Genomic DNA, 19,842 nt, shown 5'->3' on the forward strand with positions numbered 1-19,842 from the left:
TTCATTAACAATTGTTTATATATATATATATATATATAAACTATTTCTTTTTGCTGAGTGTGTCTCTGTATTGCTGAGCAAAGGGCTTTGATTTATAATGCTTTTTGGCTTGCCCTGGAGGCAAAGATTCCTATGCCTTTTTCCCGTAGTTCTGCAAATAAGACTTTCAGTGGCTCCTGAGAGTTACAATGCAATAATTACCCTCCCTATTCATGGTTTAGACTTTATCACAATATTATTCTCTTTTTACTCTAAGCTGTTTTAAACACCTTCAGATCATTTATCCAGCTGCATTCATGTCCTTACCATGTCCAATATAATGCATACCTTATCATCATGTGGTTCACATTGAAAGCTAATTCTTTTATCTTTTCAACTAATCTTCTGGCATTACTGTGAAGATAAATCCCTAATCTCCCTCTCCCTGCTTTTCTGAAGTGACTTTTTTCCTTGACATGTTGTTCACTCTTACTTACTACAGGTACTTTACTTCTCTAGATCTTGTTACAGAATTTCTGCTTAGGTTTCTTAATTATTTGCGTGTTATAACTTGCTAATTGAATTTGGTAAAGTTTTCATTGGCTCTCTTCTGTTTACCAGTTAACATCCCATAGGTAGTTTATGGTAATGTTCTGTAATGTGGGGTGGTAAACAAATTTTAGGAAGAAGGAAATAAGAAAAACTGTTGTACCTATTTTTAAAAATCTACAGGAAAATCCACATATACCAGAAAATGATGTGCACAGCTCTTTTGACCATTATTTTGCACTATAGTATGTGAAACATCTTCAGTCCTAATTGCAGTATTGTAATGTACTGAAGAGTAATAGCAAAGTAACAAACAAATTTGCAAATAGATTGTTAGCAAAATAAAGGTTCTCAAAGGAAAGAATTTAAAACAGGTAGGAGATGGATGAGCAGAATTGTACTCAAGAATAAAAGGGCATTGAAAGGAATGTAGGCAGAGGCAACACCCATGTAGAAGGTTCTTCCTCCAAATCTTACAGCCACCAGCATGAGACTTGAGAACATCTGAGACACGCATCACTGGGTGTCTTTGCTTTCTACAATGCAACCTTCTCACTTTCACTTCTGCTTCTGCCTTGGTTGCAATCCCATGTCCTTGATGTTGCTCACATTCTGCATGTTTTCAAACACATGAATAAAATGTATCTTAAATTATAGTTCCAAAAGATCTAGGAGAAACATCCTGGTTAGGCAGAGAGACAGCAACTGATTTTAAAGGCTCACTATTATCTTTATCAAGTATATTCTCTTTAATACTGTTCTATTTCAAAAGGTTATCCTTGATTTAAAAAATCTTGCTGAGAAATTATTCTCTCTCAAAATGACGGCACTTCTGAAGTGTGGCTTTTGCACAGTTCATCTTGACCTTTTAACATTTTTTTAAGCAAAGGGGAGATTTCTGTTGTCTCCTGAGTTATAAGTAAGAGATGTTTATTACATTAATATATGCCAAGTATGCAAGTGCATTTAGCATATGTAGCTAACCTGAAGTTAAGGAAGCTATAATTCCCTTTTCAAGTCCATTCTTTTTTTTTTTTTTTCAACCCACACTTTGTCATATGCATATTTTTTTCCTCTCTTCTACAGCATTAGCACAGTGTTGTTCCCCTGTTTTGTGCCTGCGATCATTCTTGCTTCTTCATGCCCTCCATAGTCTGCTTCTCTCTTCCCATATTGGGTGGTGCTGCAACTGGTCATATTTTGCCCTCAGCTCTTTAATGTGAGCTTTAGTGGAAAGAGAGAAAAAGCCATCTTATTAAAAGAATATAAAACTATAGGGATATGGCTGGCTCTGCAAACAAAGGATAACAAAAATCCTGAATTTGAGTAAAACTGGGAATTTTCATGGTGTTCTCGAAGTATCACCTTGGTTATACAGGATTTTAGTGCAGGATTTCTTCCATTCAAACTTGCGTTAAAGTTACTGTTTGTGCTGCTGCAGGGGTCGGATTGAGCAGATGAGAGTTGTTGGGAGTGCTGTGCCAGCACAGGAACTTGCCCAGCCAGTTGCATTGTAGTTTACGGTTGCTAGCAGTGTTTGGAGGTTCCTATTCAACAGACACATGCTGTACTTACATTTTTAGCATGTTTAAGTTTTTTGGGGGTGAACTCTCTAAAATTGAATGAATATATATTGGATGGATCATTTTCGTGTATTTTAGTGCAAAGTTTCCTTTGTCAGGCAAACTTAAAAGCTTCTTTAGAGGTTCTCAGTAACAAAATCATGTCTATCAGTTTGTAAATATCTAATATCAGGTGATTGTTGTAGTAGTATAAATTTCACCTGCAGGTAACTTATTTTAAGCTGAGCGCTATTTCAGTAGTAACCAAGTAGTATGTGGAAATGTTTGCCAATATTTGCAGGCTTGGCACAAAATGTTTTATACCTTCTTCTAGTTTTTTGCATATTTTTGTTCTGAAACAGTTAACACTGCTATTTTACTTCAACAAGTGAATAACCAGTTTTTCTTTCCTGACCTTCTGTTTCTTGCCTGAACAAATGTAAAGTATCACAAGATCATTTACACAGGAGCTGTGTTGGAAAATATCATGGTCTTAGAGCACCACCTATAGGGTTTGCTCAAAATTTAAAAAGAAAGTGAACGATGCATGTTCAAGTGCAATCTTTCTGTATTTTGTGACTTTTTTGTCCCTAGATATAAGGGCAGGTCCTATGTTCTGTAGTTAATGTTAATACTTTGCAGCATGAATAAAGCTCTAAAAAGAAGCATGTGAAAAACCATTTAAAGCAATGTTCTCTTACAGCTGTACAGGAAAGCAATAAACTTACTGAGTTTATTTTTGCTACTGTAGTTAAGCTAACACAGAAAATTCTGACATTTTGCCAGCACTTTTGTCTTTTAATACTTCTAAACATATTTTTAGAAATGTATTTGTAATACCATGCAGAAATATTTTAAAGTAATAATAATAATAATAATTTAAGAGTATAACTTCTTATTGTATTAGAGCCAGACAATAATTTCAGGTCTTTATAGTATTGCAAAATTATTTTGAAAGCTTGATTGTAAAAATAGAAAAAAAAATCCTCTTTACAAATTACTTTCTTACAACTTTCGCACTGTTCTAAATGCAGTTCATTTTTCATCATGTTTGCTTACTGTATCAGTTCTGATTTATTTTAATCAAATAGAAATTCCAGAAGCTTTTGATGATTAGACAATAATGAAAATGCTTCCTCATTTGTTACAGTTCTTGTTTTTAAACTATTGTGTGTAAACTGATTGTGCTACCAGTAAACTTTAAGAGCTTGCAGGTTTTGGACTAGCAGTAAGAAAATTGAAAAATAAAAACACAGAGGGCAATTGTTTTTAATGTGTTTTCTGACCACTGAAACTTCCTCATAATTTGAAGGTCTACAGTGAAGGTTGTGAATCAGATATATGACAGGTGTTGTATATAAGACTGCTAAGGGGAATAAAACTAGGAAAACAAAACCACAAACTCAGTAAATACATTACTTGAAATAAAATCAACAGAGCTGAGAACACTCCTGTAAGAGGAATAGCAGCTGAGTTAAGGCCAATGCAGAAAGCTACTCTATAATAAAGAATACAAATGGCTGAGTTACTTCAGTTGCATATAATTAGACCTATAAATATAAGCTTTCTAGTCCTTAATCAGAAAAGTAGTAACACAAGTCTCTCTCTTAAGAGTAATCTCTTATGAACCTAACTTTTCATACTTATAAATGAAGTGTGCTGCAGTAAGTGCTCTTTGCCTTTCAAGCATTTGGAATTGTGTGTGAAGATCATTTCCATGTCAAGAACTGGGAGGCAGGTATTTAAATGGTGGTCAAACACTGGGTCTACCTAAGACAGGAAATTTCAGCTACTTGATAACTTAGCTTTAAGTTATTTTGTACCTTCAATGCACTTGTCAGTTTAAGGTGTTAAGTTCATGGTTAAATTGAACTGAATCTTTGTGAAGGCCAAAAATAAAATTATGAAATACAGAATCTTTCACTTTATATTAAACTTGTCAAAGTCTGTATAGAATAATGGTTTTTTTAATCTGTAATAATAATTGATATAAGTAAGAACTGCTGCACTGGCAATGTTGAAAAGCATGTTTTGGCTCACATGTTCCATTACAAACTCCTTTAGAAGCTGGGTTTTTTTAATCGGTATATAATCTAATTAGTGCTGATTGGTTGGAGGTTTTTTCTGTCCTATTGGCTTTAAAAAAAATGGAATTAATAAAATTTCTTTCAATATATATGTATTTTTCAGCTTGTGGAGATATTCCAGAACAAATTCGATCACCAAGTGGAACAATCACAAGTCCAGGGTGGCCCTCTGAGTATCCTGCCCGAATTAATTGTAGCTGGTACATCCATGCCAACCCAGGGGAGATCATTACTATAAGGTAACAGTGCTCCTGTTTTATCCACATGGATCAAAGAAGTACTAACTAGATATTTTTAGCTGCCAACTGTGTATACTGTTTTTCTCTTCCTTCCTGTAAGTGAATGATTTCAGTTTTGTCTGTTTTCTGCCTTTCCTGTTATCTGATTTGCTCTCACACAGCCATGTAGCCTTTGTTTTCAGCTGGAGAATTGGTGCCTAGCAAGAAGTTCAATGTGCTCATTTATTTGAATTCTTTTTAATGTGTCTGAAATATAAGAATTTTGCATTAAAAATGTATAGAGGAAGTTCTGTAATGCTTCATTGCTATGAAGTCTCATGGTGTGCTTAAAAATGTCAGGGACAAATAGTGAGTCAGTAGCTATGACTGCAGTTTTGGAAAGGCTGAGTTTTGATGCAGGGAGCTCCTCATAGCTCCTCACAAATCTTGTCACTTTTCTAAAGTAGTAATGTCAAAAATTTGTATCGTAGATTGAAGTTCTTATCGATTCATTCGCCATTACTGGTTTATTTGAGCATCAAGGTACAAGTTAATACCGTTTCATAGACTTGATCTTGAAACTGCATTACCTGCAGATTTACTTCGATTTCCAGTACAGACTTGCTGTGACATCAGTTATTCATTTGAAGTATTGCTTCTTAATTTAAACCATCTTTCTACTAAATATTCAACTGGCATAAATGCAATGTAAAGTGGGTACAACTATTTAGCTACTAGAACACTTTTTAAACTTTTTCATACTGTTTATTTTTAATAAAACTAATCTTTTCCCTTTCACGTTGTTTTCTTCCACTCATATCACATTTCGGTTCTGATAAACTTCTCTGTTGTCTGTACAGACCTGTTTTGCCCAGATTGTCTCCCCTTCACACTTCATTACCATGACAGTATAGTAGCCATACCATGACATTCCATAATACAGTGTTTGGGTAGCTGAGTAGTGCAACTGGGAGAAAGTCTTACCTGAAAATATAATTTTGACCAATTTAGCTGTATTTTTAATGTCAAATTATATCGTTGTCATAAGTGTAGAATTAGCTAAAATTCTGATGGAATTTGGGTTAAACAGAACCACTTACTAATATATAAAAGTCATTAAAGGAGACACAGAAGAGCAATTTCAATAACAGAATTTATTTTTATATGAAGACTTAATGTTTTTTGTAGAAAAACTGTGCTTCTTTAAGTAGTGGATGCAATATTTTGTTTAACTAAATGGATTCTTGTTGTCCTCATAATATAAAAGTATCACCACAAGGTTAAGTCCTATTCTTACAGGGATAGAGAAGCTGCTCTTTTATTTCGTGTTAAAAAAACGTACAACTAATTTCCATTTTTATGTGTAGTAATTCATCAGCTTGGTTGTGTAACATCCAGTTCAGTAGCAATTTTGACCTTTTCTGTTTTTCAGCTTTCAAGATTTTGATGTTCAGGGATCTCGGCGGTGCAGCTCAGATTGGTTAACAATTGGAAGCTACAAGAACGTTGAAGGCTACAGAGCGTGTGGCTCTTCCATTCCCTCACCATACATCTCTTCACAGGATCATGTTTGGATCAGGTTTCATTCAGATGATAGCATCTCCAGAAAAGGCTTCAGATTAGCCTACTTTGCTGGTATGTTTCAAATGATACCTAGTATAATTTTATGGTTTCACTTTTTGTTTCATCTTTCAAGAAGTATTTCCATGTAGGAGGATAATTCCCTTTACAGGAAATACCTGTAGTCACTTCAAGGTTTATTGAAATTAGGGAAAATATATGTTAGTTAAGGTATTTTGATCCCATGCACAACTTGAATATTCAAAGTGGGAATCAATGATAGCAGTAAGCAGAGTGAATGATTTGGGGAAGAAAAAATTTAGCTGTTAATACTAGGCACCTGGAAGGTTTTTTTTAACAGAGTTTGAGATTTGAAATGTTTTCATCGGACTAAAATTAGTTGATTAAATTAGTTAGGTAGACTTCTGAGTATGATAAATATGGCAAGAGAGGGAAAAAATCATGTTTTGATACTGCAATATTCCCATCAATATTTATAACTTCATGTTATAACTTTCTTCTCAACCTCTTCCAGGTTTTGCAATGCAGAAGGATTGAGTTAGAATGTAATCAGTACCTGAACAGGTCTAATGACACATATTCTACTAGTATTACTTCCACCTATGGAGCATAGTCATTTAATTCAGATAGGACAAGTCTAGTAGTTCAGTTTTACAAGTTTTGAAGTCAAGGCCAAGGTTCTATTGACATCCTAATTTTATAAACTGTGTGTGAGTGTACTATATATATAAAAATATGTATATATGTGTAACAGAACAAGAAGATGGTATCATTTATACTACATCTATTCTTCGCGTTTGTTAGTTAAATGAACATTTTCTGTAAATTGATCACTGCCAGCACATACATTTTACTCTCCTTTCACTCTTTGTCACCACATTTGTTGACTTAAACACTCTTCAGTGTGCTTATAATGTTTATCACTCCTGTTTTCCTGCATTCACTTTTTAAAAACCTTAGCATTTGTGAAATTTTAAAAATGCGGTGCACATTTAAAAAACCATTATTTTAAGAAACAGTATTTATTGTTAATGCCTTCTAATATACACTAAAGTAGAAAAAAGGGGAACAGAGGTATGATATGACTTGACCTATCAGAGCAGATTAGTTGCAACAAGGAAAATTCAGGCTCACTATGAAGACTTTTATCATGTTGAATATTTAAGCACTGGAACTTTAAAAATACTTGATTGGAGAAGGCCCTTAAGAGCCTAATAACTTCAGTTAGCCTTGCTTTGAGCAGGTGATTTGATTACATAACATTCATTCAAATCTGAATTGTTCTCTTGTAAAAAAAGAGAGAACATGCTTCTCCTGAAAACATCTGGATTTTAGTGAGTTCATCATGCTGTCTTTCCTGTTTCCTTTTTAAAGCCTTAAGTATAGTGTTACTTAGAATGGGTATATATTTGTCTAATTTATTTTCCGAATTACTGCTGTGTAGGACCATGTGCATTGCAGATGGTTTTTTAAATTTTTGGGGGGATTGACCATGACAGTGTTTTGTAGCAAATTTTACAGTCTGTACTGTGGTTTTTAGCAATAATAGTGATTTAAAATGATACCGTGGTATTTGACTCAGCTTAAATGTTGGAGAACTGAATTAGCTTGGTTCTCAGGTATGTTTCTGTGTTTCACATGGTTGGAACTTTAATAAGTGAAGGCCTGAAAAATATCCTTGATGTTATAAGTGCGGTAGTAGCCAGTAGACCACATTTTCTTCAATAAAGGTGTCTCTTGACATTTTCTTCTCCCTGTAATAATTTAAAAAAAATAAAAAAAGAGACCAGACCAGAAAACTCCACAAAACCCTCACCTCCACATTTTCTGGACCGTTACTGGATTCTTTTAAAGTACCGGTTTTTGTTCAGGCAAGCATGCATCTGCATTTGCTGCGCTCTCAGTTACCGGAGGAGAGGCAGGAGCAAACAGTGGGAGGACTTAAGGACAGAGGTTCCTCTTTGGTTGCAGTAATATGTAATCTTCAGCTGTCAGCTTTTCTCTTGCCATAGATTCTTTGGTACCAAATAGAAACCTATGAAAGCAGAAGAAAGCTTTTAATGGAAAGGAATTTGAGGAGGTTACCAGTACTGCAGCACAAAATGTTTCTGTATTTTGAGTGATAGAGAAGAGAAACAGTATTTTTCGAACTTATTTTTAGTACTTTAGAAGTCAGATTTCTCAATAGCTATAAATGAGCATTGTTTTCTTGATTGGGTTAAAGTTAATTGACTGGAAACAGCTAAGGGTAAGGTTCATGCAGATTTGCTGATGGAAATTCGACTTGAAAAAACTGTTCTATCCTGAAATTTACTGAAAGTTGCTGTTTTTTACAGAGACTTCAAGTAGCTGGTTTGCCACTCTGGAGTACCTGCTGCAGCAAATGCGTATGCAACACAAACCATGGAAGTGCTAAACTCTTAAGATATTTTTTTTTTCTTTCAGGGAAATCTGATGAACCAAGTTGTGATTGTGACCAGTTTCATTGTGCTAATGGGAAGTGTATTCCAGAAAGCTGGAAATGTAATAATATGGATGAATGTGGAGACAACTCGGACGAAGAAATCTGTGCCAAAGCTAATCCTCCGACAGCTACTTCCTTTCAATCTTGTGCTTCCAATCAGTTCCAGTGTCTTTCCCGCTTCACCAAGCTTTACACTTGCCTTCCAGAGTCTTTAAAATGTGATGGTAACATTGATTGTCTTGACCTAGGAGATGAAATAGACTGTGCTGTGCCAACATGTGGGCAGTGGTTAAAATACTTTTATGGTACTTTCAGTTCTCCCAACTATCCTGACTTCTACCCACCTGGCAGCAACTGCACCTGGCTGATAGACACTGGTGATCATCGCAAAGTAATCTTGCGATTCACTGATTTTAAACTTGATGGTACAGGTTATGGAGACTATGTTAAAATATATGATGGATTAGAGGAGAATCCACGGAGGCTGTTGCGTGTACTAACAGCATTTGACTCTCATGCTCCCCTCACAGTCGTTTCATCCTCAGGACAGATAAGAGTGCATTTTTGTGCTGACAAAGTGAATGCTGCAAGAGGATTCAATGCAACTTATCAAGTAGATGGCTTCTGTTTGCCCTGGGAAATCCCATGCGGTGGAAATTGGGGTTGCTACACAGAGCAGCAACGCTGTGATGGCTACTGGCACTGTCCAAATGGAAGAGATGAAACCAACTGCACCATGTGCCAAAGAGATGAGTTTCCCTGCTCTCGAAATGGTGTTTGCTACCCTCGTTCAGATCGCTGCAACTACCAGAACCATTGCCCTAATGGTTCAGATGAAAAGAATTGTTTCTTCTGTCAGCCAGGAAATTTTCACTGCAAAAATAACCGCTGTGTGTTTGAGAGCTGGGTTTGTGATTCTCAAGATGACTGTGGCGATGGCAGCGATGAAGAGAATTGCCCAGTCATTGTGCCCACTAGAGTGATAACTGCAGCTGTCATTGGGAGTCTTATTTGTGGATTGCTGCTTGTCATTGCACTGGGATGTACTTGTAAATTGTACTCACTCAGGATGTTTGAGCGAAGGTAAGTAGAACAGATGGTCTTGAGAGTTCAAATGTATTAAATGGTTTTGTGTCTTTTTTGTTTGTACTTGAAGCAGTTTTATTACCCTACAGACATTGTTGTGCGTGATTTCTAGAGACATTGTTCATTTTTCTTTGAGAGTAAAAAGAGGTCAGTTAATCATAAGAGTATCTCAAGTTGGAACCTAGAATCTGACTGCCTGTTCCTGGCAGGACATCTAAAACTAAACCTTGCTGAGACCTGTGGCTCAGCATCATCCAGATGCTTGTTGAACCCTGACGAGCTTGGTGCCATGACCCAGTTCCCTGGGGAGCTTGTTCCAGTGACTGACCACTCTCTCAGTGAAGAAAAGAGGATATATTCTGATCTATTGAGGGTTAAGCTTTCAGATGTTGTTACCAAAAAGAAAGTGTGGGACAAACTGCAATTAATTAAATTGCAATTAATGTTTCAGTTCTGTATTTGACAGCATGTTTCTTTTCTTCTGTTGTAGACTAGCTCATACCAGGATTATGCATTCTTCAGTTTTTATAAAATAATGTGAGCATCTCTCATGGTGCTTTTTATATTTAGCCCGTATTTTTGGGCTGGTTTTTTTGTTTGTTTTTTAAGGAATTTATTTTTGGGTTGATTTTTTTTGTTCTTATTTCAGCTGGACAGACCCATAGCAATGGGACATGGGACCCATGGACAGACCCATAGGACTGAAAGGACATATTGTGTATTCTTTGTCAATTAAATTTCAATTAAATTAGCAAAACTTCTGCTGCTGAAATTTATTATTTCAGATTATAATAGTCTGATGTACTTTTAATCTTTAAAATATGTATAAATCAGTGTCTTATATATTCTGAAATTTCTTTTCTCTTCGAAAGATCATTTGAAACTCATTTGTCAAGGGTCGAGGCTGAGCTGTTAAGAAGAGAAGCTCCTCCATCCTATGGACAATTAATTGCCCAGGGTTTAATTCCACCGGTTGAAGATTTTCCTGTTTGTTCACCAAATCAGGTAAGCTTTCAAAATAGCAGGCAGACGACTTAAATTTTAAGGAGACTGAAATAAAGATTTTTAAACTTTCATATGCATTCTTTTGTTCTACAGCATTTCCTTTTCTTCCTTTCAAGTCAATAACATTACACTAATGATTAGCCATTGGACAAAATCACAATACAGTAACACCACTCAGGTTTTTTTGCAGGCCTTTCTGCTGATAATGAATGCCAGTAATGCACACTATAGAACCCCTCTTGCATGAAAAGTAATAGATTAGTAGATCTAATTGTATGTTCTCTATTAACGTTGTGTAAGTTAAGACTGCAGGATAGCACTTGGAAATTTGTGAAAGAAGAATTAAAACTTCTAATGCAGAATGCTAGTTGATATCCACATGTGCTTGGGTACAACCATGCCCATAGAAAAGATGATGGAAAAGGCAAGGCTGTAATATATAAAATTAACATGAACGAGTAACAAAGTAAAAGCCAGTAAATAGCAACTAATAGTGTCTAGTCATCCAGATCCTCATATATATGATTAGCACAATTCTTAACTTGGTTAATGAATGAGGTTTCTATCATAACAACTTTGAAAGACATTTTCAATTAACTAAAGTTACAAAGCTCCTCTGAGAAATAGAAGAAAAGTCCTAGTCTGAGAATCCTGCTGTTGCAGTATTAGAGTTGGGATTAACTTGTATTATGTGTTGCAATTAATACAGCAAAGTTTACTGTTAGCAGATATTGCTGAACATGTAAGAAAAATAGTTACAAGACCATTACATGTTCTTTCATGCATACATGTTCACAAGCAGCTGTGATGGGCCGCAAAGGATTCGGGAGAGGAAAAGTTTGCATGAGAGGCTTTGCAAATGTGTCAGAAAGAATATACTGTAAAGATTTTTCAGGAGCTAAATTAGCACTAAACTTCATTCACAAACTTAGTAATAAATGCCTAAAATGAAAACCGTAGAATCCCTCATTCTTGTTGGATGAGTAGTTGTGGTTATAATAAAGATCAATAAGTTTATGTTTCAAAATGGTTCTGTACTTTTCAAATTTGGCTTGCTGTCCTCTTCTCCAAAATTAGACTTCACCAGTTTGAGACGGATCTGTGCTCACAAGTCTCTTTAGGCAGGGTTAGCTGAAGGAAGTCTATTAAGACAGTGCAGTTGTCATGCCCAGATGTGCAAGTCCTTTAGTACAGGTAACTTGGAACAAACTCCTGCAGATCCCTACCCTGTGTGGGACACTTCAGGTTTGATGTACATGAACATGTGTAGTAATTAAGATTTGCAGGAAAAACCTGGCTAGCTCAGACCCATTTTTCATCATGAAACCTCACAAAGGTGACCTAAGATCTTGTTTTTTACTAAGATGAAATCTCCTCATAGAATTTTTCTGGAAAATCCAGACATGTAGTGGCAGTCAGAGTTTGGTACTGGATCTATTAAAAAGCTGTGCAATTATTAAAATTTTCTTTTATCTTTAGTTTGACTTTAATTGAATTAACCACTGTTGCTTTGGATATATTTTAAATTATTTTTCAGAATTACAGTATAATGGAATCATATGGCAATCTTTTGTAATTAAACACAACAAAAGATTCATTGTCTTTCTCAGTAACTATGATTTAACACTCCATAAAAATATTGATGCACATACAATAGTTTTCAACAATGAAAGAGTGTTACTGAACTCTCACTATGAAGACCAGTGTTTCAGATAAGACTTGTGGCCTTGAAAACTGAAGTAGCTATACTGGGCAATTAACTAGCATAAAAATAAGGAATAGTAGTGAGCATGCCATCATCTTCAAAAGTAATAAAAAGTCATTCTGGAGTCATTGATGCTTCCATGATAAAAACTTCTACTTAACCAATGAAGTTGCACAATTTAAAAACTTTGTTTTTCAGAGCTGAGAACATCAGTAAAAGTAAAAGCTCAAGGCAATGTAAATGGAATTCTATAAATTGTAAAACGCTAGTTTTTAATACAGTTAAGTGTTGGGGGAGTCAATGTTAAGTCGTGTTCAACTTTGTTTTGAGCAATATATACATTTAAGATTGCAAATCTCAGTAGGAGTGAAGATAGTTCAAGTTTTCTCAAAGTCTCAATCTAGAGGAATCTTGAGTGCTCTAAACTGTATGTAATGCTTTCTGTCTAAAACTGATACATGCCTTCAGAGCTGGATTTTTGAGGATGAGTAGCAATCTCTTCAGTAGCTTTTGAAAGTAAGGCTGCTGAACACATGTATTTATATGCTTGAATTCAAATGCCATCTTGTGAACTATTGGAAGGGAAGAGGTAGGTTGTGCATGAGGTATTGTTTGGATACTGTGTTGTATTGTCTGAAGGGTGGTGGTAGGCAGCTGATGGTGACAGCATGAGACAACTGAAGTGTTTGTAAACAAAGGGAAATATGTGCATATATGTTAAGGGTTTAATTGGGGAAAAATGGCTGTTCTGAAGAATATTCTTTATTTTTGCTGTAATCTTCATTAAAAGTTGTGAATATTATCCTGTAATTAAACACATTCATGAATATCTTTAGAATCGTGGGCATATGGCAGATCTTCTACCCTATTTGAGAATTGAGCTACTTAGCTGAGGCAGTGTTTTCTGTGTAAGTTTGACTAAGGGATCTGCAAGTCAAAGGTGTTAATGTGTTTGTGTTACTTTACAGTTGAAAAGTTATACAAAGTTTTAAAGAGGAAAATTCAGGCATGCATTCCTCTATAACTGAATGGCTGGAAAATACGTACTGAATTTGGAAAATGTATGATTTAGAACACATAAGATAACTTTATTTAAACAGAGGCATTAAAACATTTTGAAACCAGAATTAACTGATTATGCCAACATGGGAAAAAAATCAAACTACAAGACTCTACTGGAGAAGATATTTAATTTAGTCCCTTTGAGGCAGCCCTATAGTAGTGGCTAAGGAAAGGTGGTCACCTCTGTTAAATCTTTCTGAAAGATTTTGTTTTCAAATCCTAAACTTTTTGAGTCATGTTTTTATGTGCTTTTCTTTAAAATTTACAGTGACTACTTTACCTTCCTTGTAAGACTATTTGTAACAGATCTTGTATGCCTGCTGTATTGGGTCTGTGGTTGTACCATATCCTGATTATAGTGCCTTGCTTTTCACTTTGCTGTTATTTAAAGATCCTTGTTTTAGGCAGAAATGTACCTTATATATACCTCATTGCTTTTTTATTCCCCTTCCATATGTATTTCCACTTAATTTCCTTGTTCATAATATTTTTTTCTCTAGAAAATCTAGACTTTTGTCATGCCAACTTTGTTTTTCAACTAGCATATTGCTACGTTTACCAGATCCTTATTATTAAAGATGCAACATGTTTTAATATTTAAGGCTCTACATTTTACTTCGTGGTTATAGGCTGTTTTGCACAATCATTATCATTCTTTCTTTGTTAGAACAGTACCAACATACTATTAACGCTTGTTGCTTGTCTTCCCTTTTAGGCTTCAGTTCTGGAAAACCTGAGGCTGGCAGTACGATCTCAGCTTGGATTTACCTCAATCAGACTTCCTATTGCTGGCAGATCAAGTAATATTTGGAATCGAATTTTTAATTTTGCAAGGTCACGCCATTCTGGATCGTTGGCATTGGTCTCAGCAGATGGAGATGATGTTGCCAACCAAAGTACTAGTAGAGAAACTGAAAGAAATAATACTCACAGAAGTTTATTTTCAGTTGAATCTGATGATACAGACACAGAAAATGAAAGAAGAGACACAGCAGGAGCAGTTGGTGGTGTTGCTGCCACCTTGCCTCAAAAAGTCCCTCCTGCAACAGCAATAGAAGCAACAGTGGGAGCGTGTGGGAGTTCCTCTGCTCAGAGTGGCAATGGCAGTAACACTGATGGTGGAAGAGAAGTGACGAGTGTAGAGCCCCCGAGCACAAGTCCTGCACGTCACCAGCTCACGAGCGCACTCAGTCGTATGACTCAAGGCTTGCGCTGGGTGCGCTTCACTTTAGGGAGATCAAGCTCAGTGAATCAGAACCAAAGTCCTTTGAGACAGCTTGATAATGGGGTAAGTGGAAGAGAAGAGGATGATGATGTTGAAATGTTAATTCCGGTCTCTGATGTAGCATCAGACTTTGACATGAATGACTGTTCAAGACCTCTACTTGATCTCAGCTCAGATCAAGGACCAGGGCTTAGACAGCCTTACAGTGCGACGCATCACAGTGTAAGGTCATGCAGTCGAGATGGCCCCTGTGAGAGCTGTGGCATCGTACACACTGCCCAGATACCTGACACTTGCTTAGAGGCAACAGTGAAAAATGAAACTAGTGACGATGAGGCATTATTACTCTGCTAGGTACGGATTGTTTAGGAAAGATTGTGTACAAGTTGGAGCAATATCTGTCATTGTTTTGTACTTCACAGTTAAAACTAGTTTTTAGTTTTAAAAAATCCAGGACAACAGTATGTTAAAACTACTTTAGCCTGTGTGGTTGATTAAACTTTTCTTATACTGGATGACATTATGGAACTATTAGAGTGAACATTTTAATGGCTCTGAATACACAGTGTGTATCCAGTATAATCAGAGTACTCCTTAAACCGAAGTTTTCCCAGTTAGTTTCAAATTTAGTTTATCCTGGTACTGTAGTTCAAACCAGAAACACGGCTGCTCAAGACTCATTTGGCTGCCTGTTTAACCCCATATTAACAGGTGAATTTGTACAGAATTCTTTTCATTTAGGAATTGACTCTGTTGTATTATTGCCAACATACTTGTAACTTAATATACTAAGTACTGGTAAGGATTGTTAATGTAAAATATGTACTTTTCTTTAAGTTTATACAACACTTTGTCTAAATATTCTTAAATTTCATCATAATGTGAACTTATTTAAAGGGAGGAGAAACTTTCTCCAGGAGCATTCTTTTTCTTTCAGAAGTACAAAATGCAATGATATATGAAATTTAGACATAATAGATAAACTGATGGCAAAAGCTTTTATAGCACTGACTTTCCTAAACTGCAGTCTAATATGGTACAGCCAAATTGTATGTAAAATCCCCAGTCATTAGTCTTTTCGATTTGAAGTAAAAAAGGGCCGAAGATATTACAATATGTGTTAGTTCTTTAAACATCTGATATGTACAAATACACTACAGAATAAGTTCCAACTGGTAATAGATCTTTCCCTAATACTGTAGGGTATAAAGCTTGTTTGGACTCAAGGGATTTGCACTAAAATCATATTAAGGTCTCTAATGAGCTTAGTGCACAAGCACTATCACTTTAAGTACTATTATTGTCTAATATTGCAATGGCTATATATTTCCATGGCTCTTTTCTTGGGGTGTTGCATTTTTGTTGCAATTGAATTTGCTTTACTAATTCCCTATTTATTCGTTGTATTTAAAAACTGGTTTACTTGGTTGCAGACTGGTTGTTTAAAAAAAAATAAACCCCTTTTAGTGTATTTTTTTATGATGTTACATGTTGGAGCAAAACAGATCAGTGAGAAAAAAAGCTCATAACTTCCAATTTTGTGATAAGCAGGTTAATATGTGGCTACTAGTGTGACAACAAGAAACTACACTTTTAAAAACAAAAATGTCAACTACTGTTTTATTTATTCTTTGCCAGTCTGTTTTCAGTAGGCTTAAAGATCCAGTATGAAATGTATTTGTGTGTGATTGTATGCTATTTATTAAATTTTAAATACTTTGTTGAATGTCATTTTAAAGCATGTTTAAAGTCTTGTGCATTTCTGTCGTGTTATGCTGTCGGGCAGAACTGACTAAAATTTTAATATGTATCAAAATTAAATTGAATTTTTGTTATGTTTCTGAGGTACTTTTAAAGATAAATCCAAGGTCTGTCTGGCTTTTTATTTTTTTAAATCCTCATCTCTGAAGTACAAATCACATGCAGAAGAAACAAACAATTGAACGGATTCCAAAGTGTACATATCTTCTCCCTCTTCTCTTCATTCACAGACACTGGGATGAGAAAAATAAGCGATTTTAACATCTGGTTGATTTTTTCATGACAGTTAGCAGGTAAATTCTGAGTTCAGGACACAATTATGTAGATTTGTGCTTTTGAGGAATGTTATGTGCAATACAGTTGTAAAAAATTTTATTATTATAATGACCCATGCGGTTTCAAGTTTCAGAACAGATCACATCACACTGGTACCAGATCAGGTACAGGTTGGCCCATAATTACACATACTCGAGTAAAAGTCATCAATGGCCATTTTTATTCACATTGAATAATATCTAAATCTGTGGGCAATCTTTAGTCTGATTTCAGTAGCATTGCTTTTAGAGCAGGCAACTTTGCAATAGGAACATGGTAACGCACCCTGAAATATATGTGAACGGTATGTCCTGGTATAAAATACTGGGTTTTTAAACCTTCCTAACTAGTTGTCATTAGAAACTGGTTACAGAAATGCTTGTCCCTGAGGCAGATAAATTTTGAAGAAAGTCTTCACAGAATACCTTTGGCGTTAAACAAACATAGTGATCTAAATTTGTTCCATTAGATGCCCCAAATAGCATGTACCTATGGACTCCATATTGCAGATGTAAAAAGAACACAATGTTTAATTTGTTTTAAAGGAGAAATGCTACACATTTAACTGAGAAGTTGGATTTGATTGAGAATTTGGAAAATTGTAAATAAAATTCATATTTGTATGAGGCAAATTTGTTGCAGTGATTTTTTTCTTGGTGATATTAAAAGGAGTGATCATTTTTTCCTTTGACTAATGTATTAGTGGTTGGAGTTGTATTTGTTTAGTTTGCTTTTATGAAGGCTTCTAATAGGTCATTATTACCCCATTTCTTTTCATTCTGGAGAGCTTGAATTAGTGTTTTGTTTAATTGATTCTTGATTTAGCTGTGCTACAATGCTAGAGCATTTTGAACAAAAGTCAGAATTATTTACTGTGGAATTACCTTGTTTTCTGTAATAAATCACTTTCATCTGAAAGCTTTGAAGAATGCAGGTTATTGTGAGGCAAGTTTTCTCCTCATGTAAAGCTTTTTAAGCGTGGAAAGAGTTTGTCATTGCTCCTTTTCACATATCACACTTCTTTTGTCATTTGATTTGCACTGAAACATTTAGGGCTAAGTTTCTGAGGGTTTGTTTTTTTTCCAAAGTAAAGTCCATTTTCAGTACAAGTTCAGCAAGTATTGCTGATAACTCTTCTTTCAAAACAGGTTCCTGGAGAGGATGCTGGAATTAGTTACAGTATCATGTGTTCCACTTCCCATCCAAATGCCAAAGCAAGAACTTGTGTCAAAACTTGCATTCAGTCTGAAAAAGTCACAGTTCAAGTTAGGACACAAATACTTTGTCAGTGAGTCTTTATTTTAAAGACTCGCAGCAGATCAAATCACAACTTTTACTTTTGAGGTGAGTTTTTGCTTCCTTTCTGAAAAGTGAATGTTTCATTCTCCTGCAGCTGTTTGACTGTGACAGTTGTCCTGAGAAAGTGCTGCACATTTCCCATAAATCTTAAGTCAACAGCTTTAATCTTCCTGTAATTGGGATGAACCTTTTTGTGGAGTGTGTTCTGTTGGTTTGCAGGGGTTTTTTGACTGTATCTCTTTCCTTCTTCCCTTGTGGGTTTCTGAAAATAAGCAATTGATAACTGAACTCCTGCAGGACATCAGCTACAGCTCAGTTGCCCAAAATGGGATATGTTCTGAAAGGACAAGGGAGGAGTCTGTCTTGTCCCTTTGCCAACTCACCAAAAGTATGGAGAGGTAAGCAAACTGATGGTTACAACTCTTTCCCTTCTATCCTCTGTTGGGATTTCACGACTGTAGTTAGCTTTCCTTCATCAAAGTAAATTAAAGTCCATAATTACTGGACTTGAAATAGAGAGGTTTTATAGCAGAACATTCAAGTCAGTGTGTCTGGTTCAGGCATCCGCTCACACGCAGTACCTCACTGTGGTCTATCTGGTGAATAGTAACTTGAGGGAAGAGAATGTAGTATTCACTAAACTGAATTATCATCTGAGAATTCAGAACGACAAGACTCCAACATCGGTGATGGAGTTAATGGGAGATGTCGCCCTATAAGCAGTCTTGGTTACTGATTCCTAGTCACGCTTTGTGAAAAGGCATTTGGCATTAACAAAACTTAGCTATCGTTGTGAATATCCAGGTACAAATTAATGTTTGTGGTATTTCCACAGACACGCACTGAAATCTAGCAGAAGAATTAAGCTTTCAGCATTAATTCCTCCTTGTGAGCAAGTGGCATCATACTATCAAAGAACAAAAGAAAAGATACAATCTGAAATACTTGCATTCAATTTGGAAGATTTTTTTTTCTTGCATTCAATTTGGAAGATTTTTTTTTTTCAGATTACAGTTACCTTGTATGCTGCTTGTGCAGGAAAGAAAGGGATGGAACACAGGAGGCAAAACCAACTAAGATGAAAGGATGAGTCACTGAATTTTGAACTTGTCTGATGAAAGGGTTGTAATAAGACGGACTGGAAACTCTAAAGGAATATAATTATAATCTGTTACATTGCACAAAGGATTATTTTTATTTTTTTTTAGGTAAGCAATTGTAGGATGGCATCCCAAGAATGTAGGGCATGTCAAATCAGGAATGTATTGGAGAAAGAAAGGAGTTCTGGTTCACTGTGCACTTTCTAACAAATAATAATTTCTTATGGAAAATGTAAAGGACAAAGGAATAAAATTATTTTAAGGAACAAGAAACTGACCCCGAAATAAGCATACATTGTAGATATTACCTACCAGAGGCAGGTGTCTGAATTCAGAGCAGAAATCTCAGATTTTGTCTAAGCATTGTTGACTTGTGGTTTAGTAGAATTGCATTCATACCTTTGCAATCAAATAGTTGTGCATCTAAAGGTATGCCAACAGAAATTAAGAAAACATTTTAGCACCTCTCCAGGTGTATAAAACTGAGGAAAAACAATTGGTAATATTTATTTTTTTAAAACTTGTCATCTTTCCTGTGGTTATTTAACAACCACCTTTGACAGCCACAGTTGGAGGAAGTGGTTCTGGTGCACCAGAGGAAAAACAGTCTGGAGCAATATACAGGATAGTGAGGACTGTCATAAACAGACATTTTTTTTCTGCAGTGGTATGGCAAGGAACAGAGATGTTCGGTTTTGCTTTATTTTGCCTAGTATGTTGGCCAGCAGTTATAGTTCTGTTTCCAAACATAGCTAATTTCCGCTTTTGTCGTTATTTTTCTTGGAGTTGGAAAAATCCCACCTATGAACTCTTTCTTTGATATTGTCCACCAGTAAGTAACTGA

At 35.6% G+C, this 19,842-nt stretch overlaps 1 protein-coding gene across 2 annotated transcripts in view; it reads left to right on the forward strand.

The window, feature by feature from the left end:
• The window catches only part of LRP12 (LDL receptor related protein 12), a 47,874-nt gene extending 30,643 nt beyond the window's left edge, over positions 1-17,231 (forward strand). For both annotated transcript variants that reach the window (XM_064646921.1, XM_064646930.1), the window contains 5 exons: positions 4,281-4,416; positions 5,828-6,030; positions 8,422-9,523; positions 10,399-10,531; positions 14,014-17,231. In XM_064646921.1, coding sequence (XP_064502991.1) covers positions 4,281-4,416; positions 5,828-6,030; positions 8,422-9,523; positions 10,399-10,531; positions 14,014-14,877 — 2,438 coding nt within the window. In that variant the 3' untranslated portion in view covers positions 14,878-17,231. The remainder of the gene's footprint in view (positions 1-4,280; positions 4,417-5,827; positions 6,031-8,421; positions 9,524-10,398; positions 10,532-14,013) is intronic.
• Positions 17,232-19,842: the final 2,611 nt, after the last annotated feature.

Source organism: Pseudopipra pipra, chromosome 1 (assembly GCF_036250125.1).
Source record: "Pseudopipra pipra isolate bDixPip1 chromosome 1, bDixPip1.hap1, whole genome shotgun sequence".
Classification (NCBI taxonomy): Eukaryota; Metazoa; Chordata; class Aves; order Passeriformes; family Pipridae; genus Pseudopipra; species Pseudopipra pipra.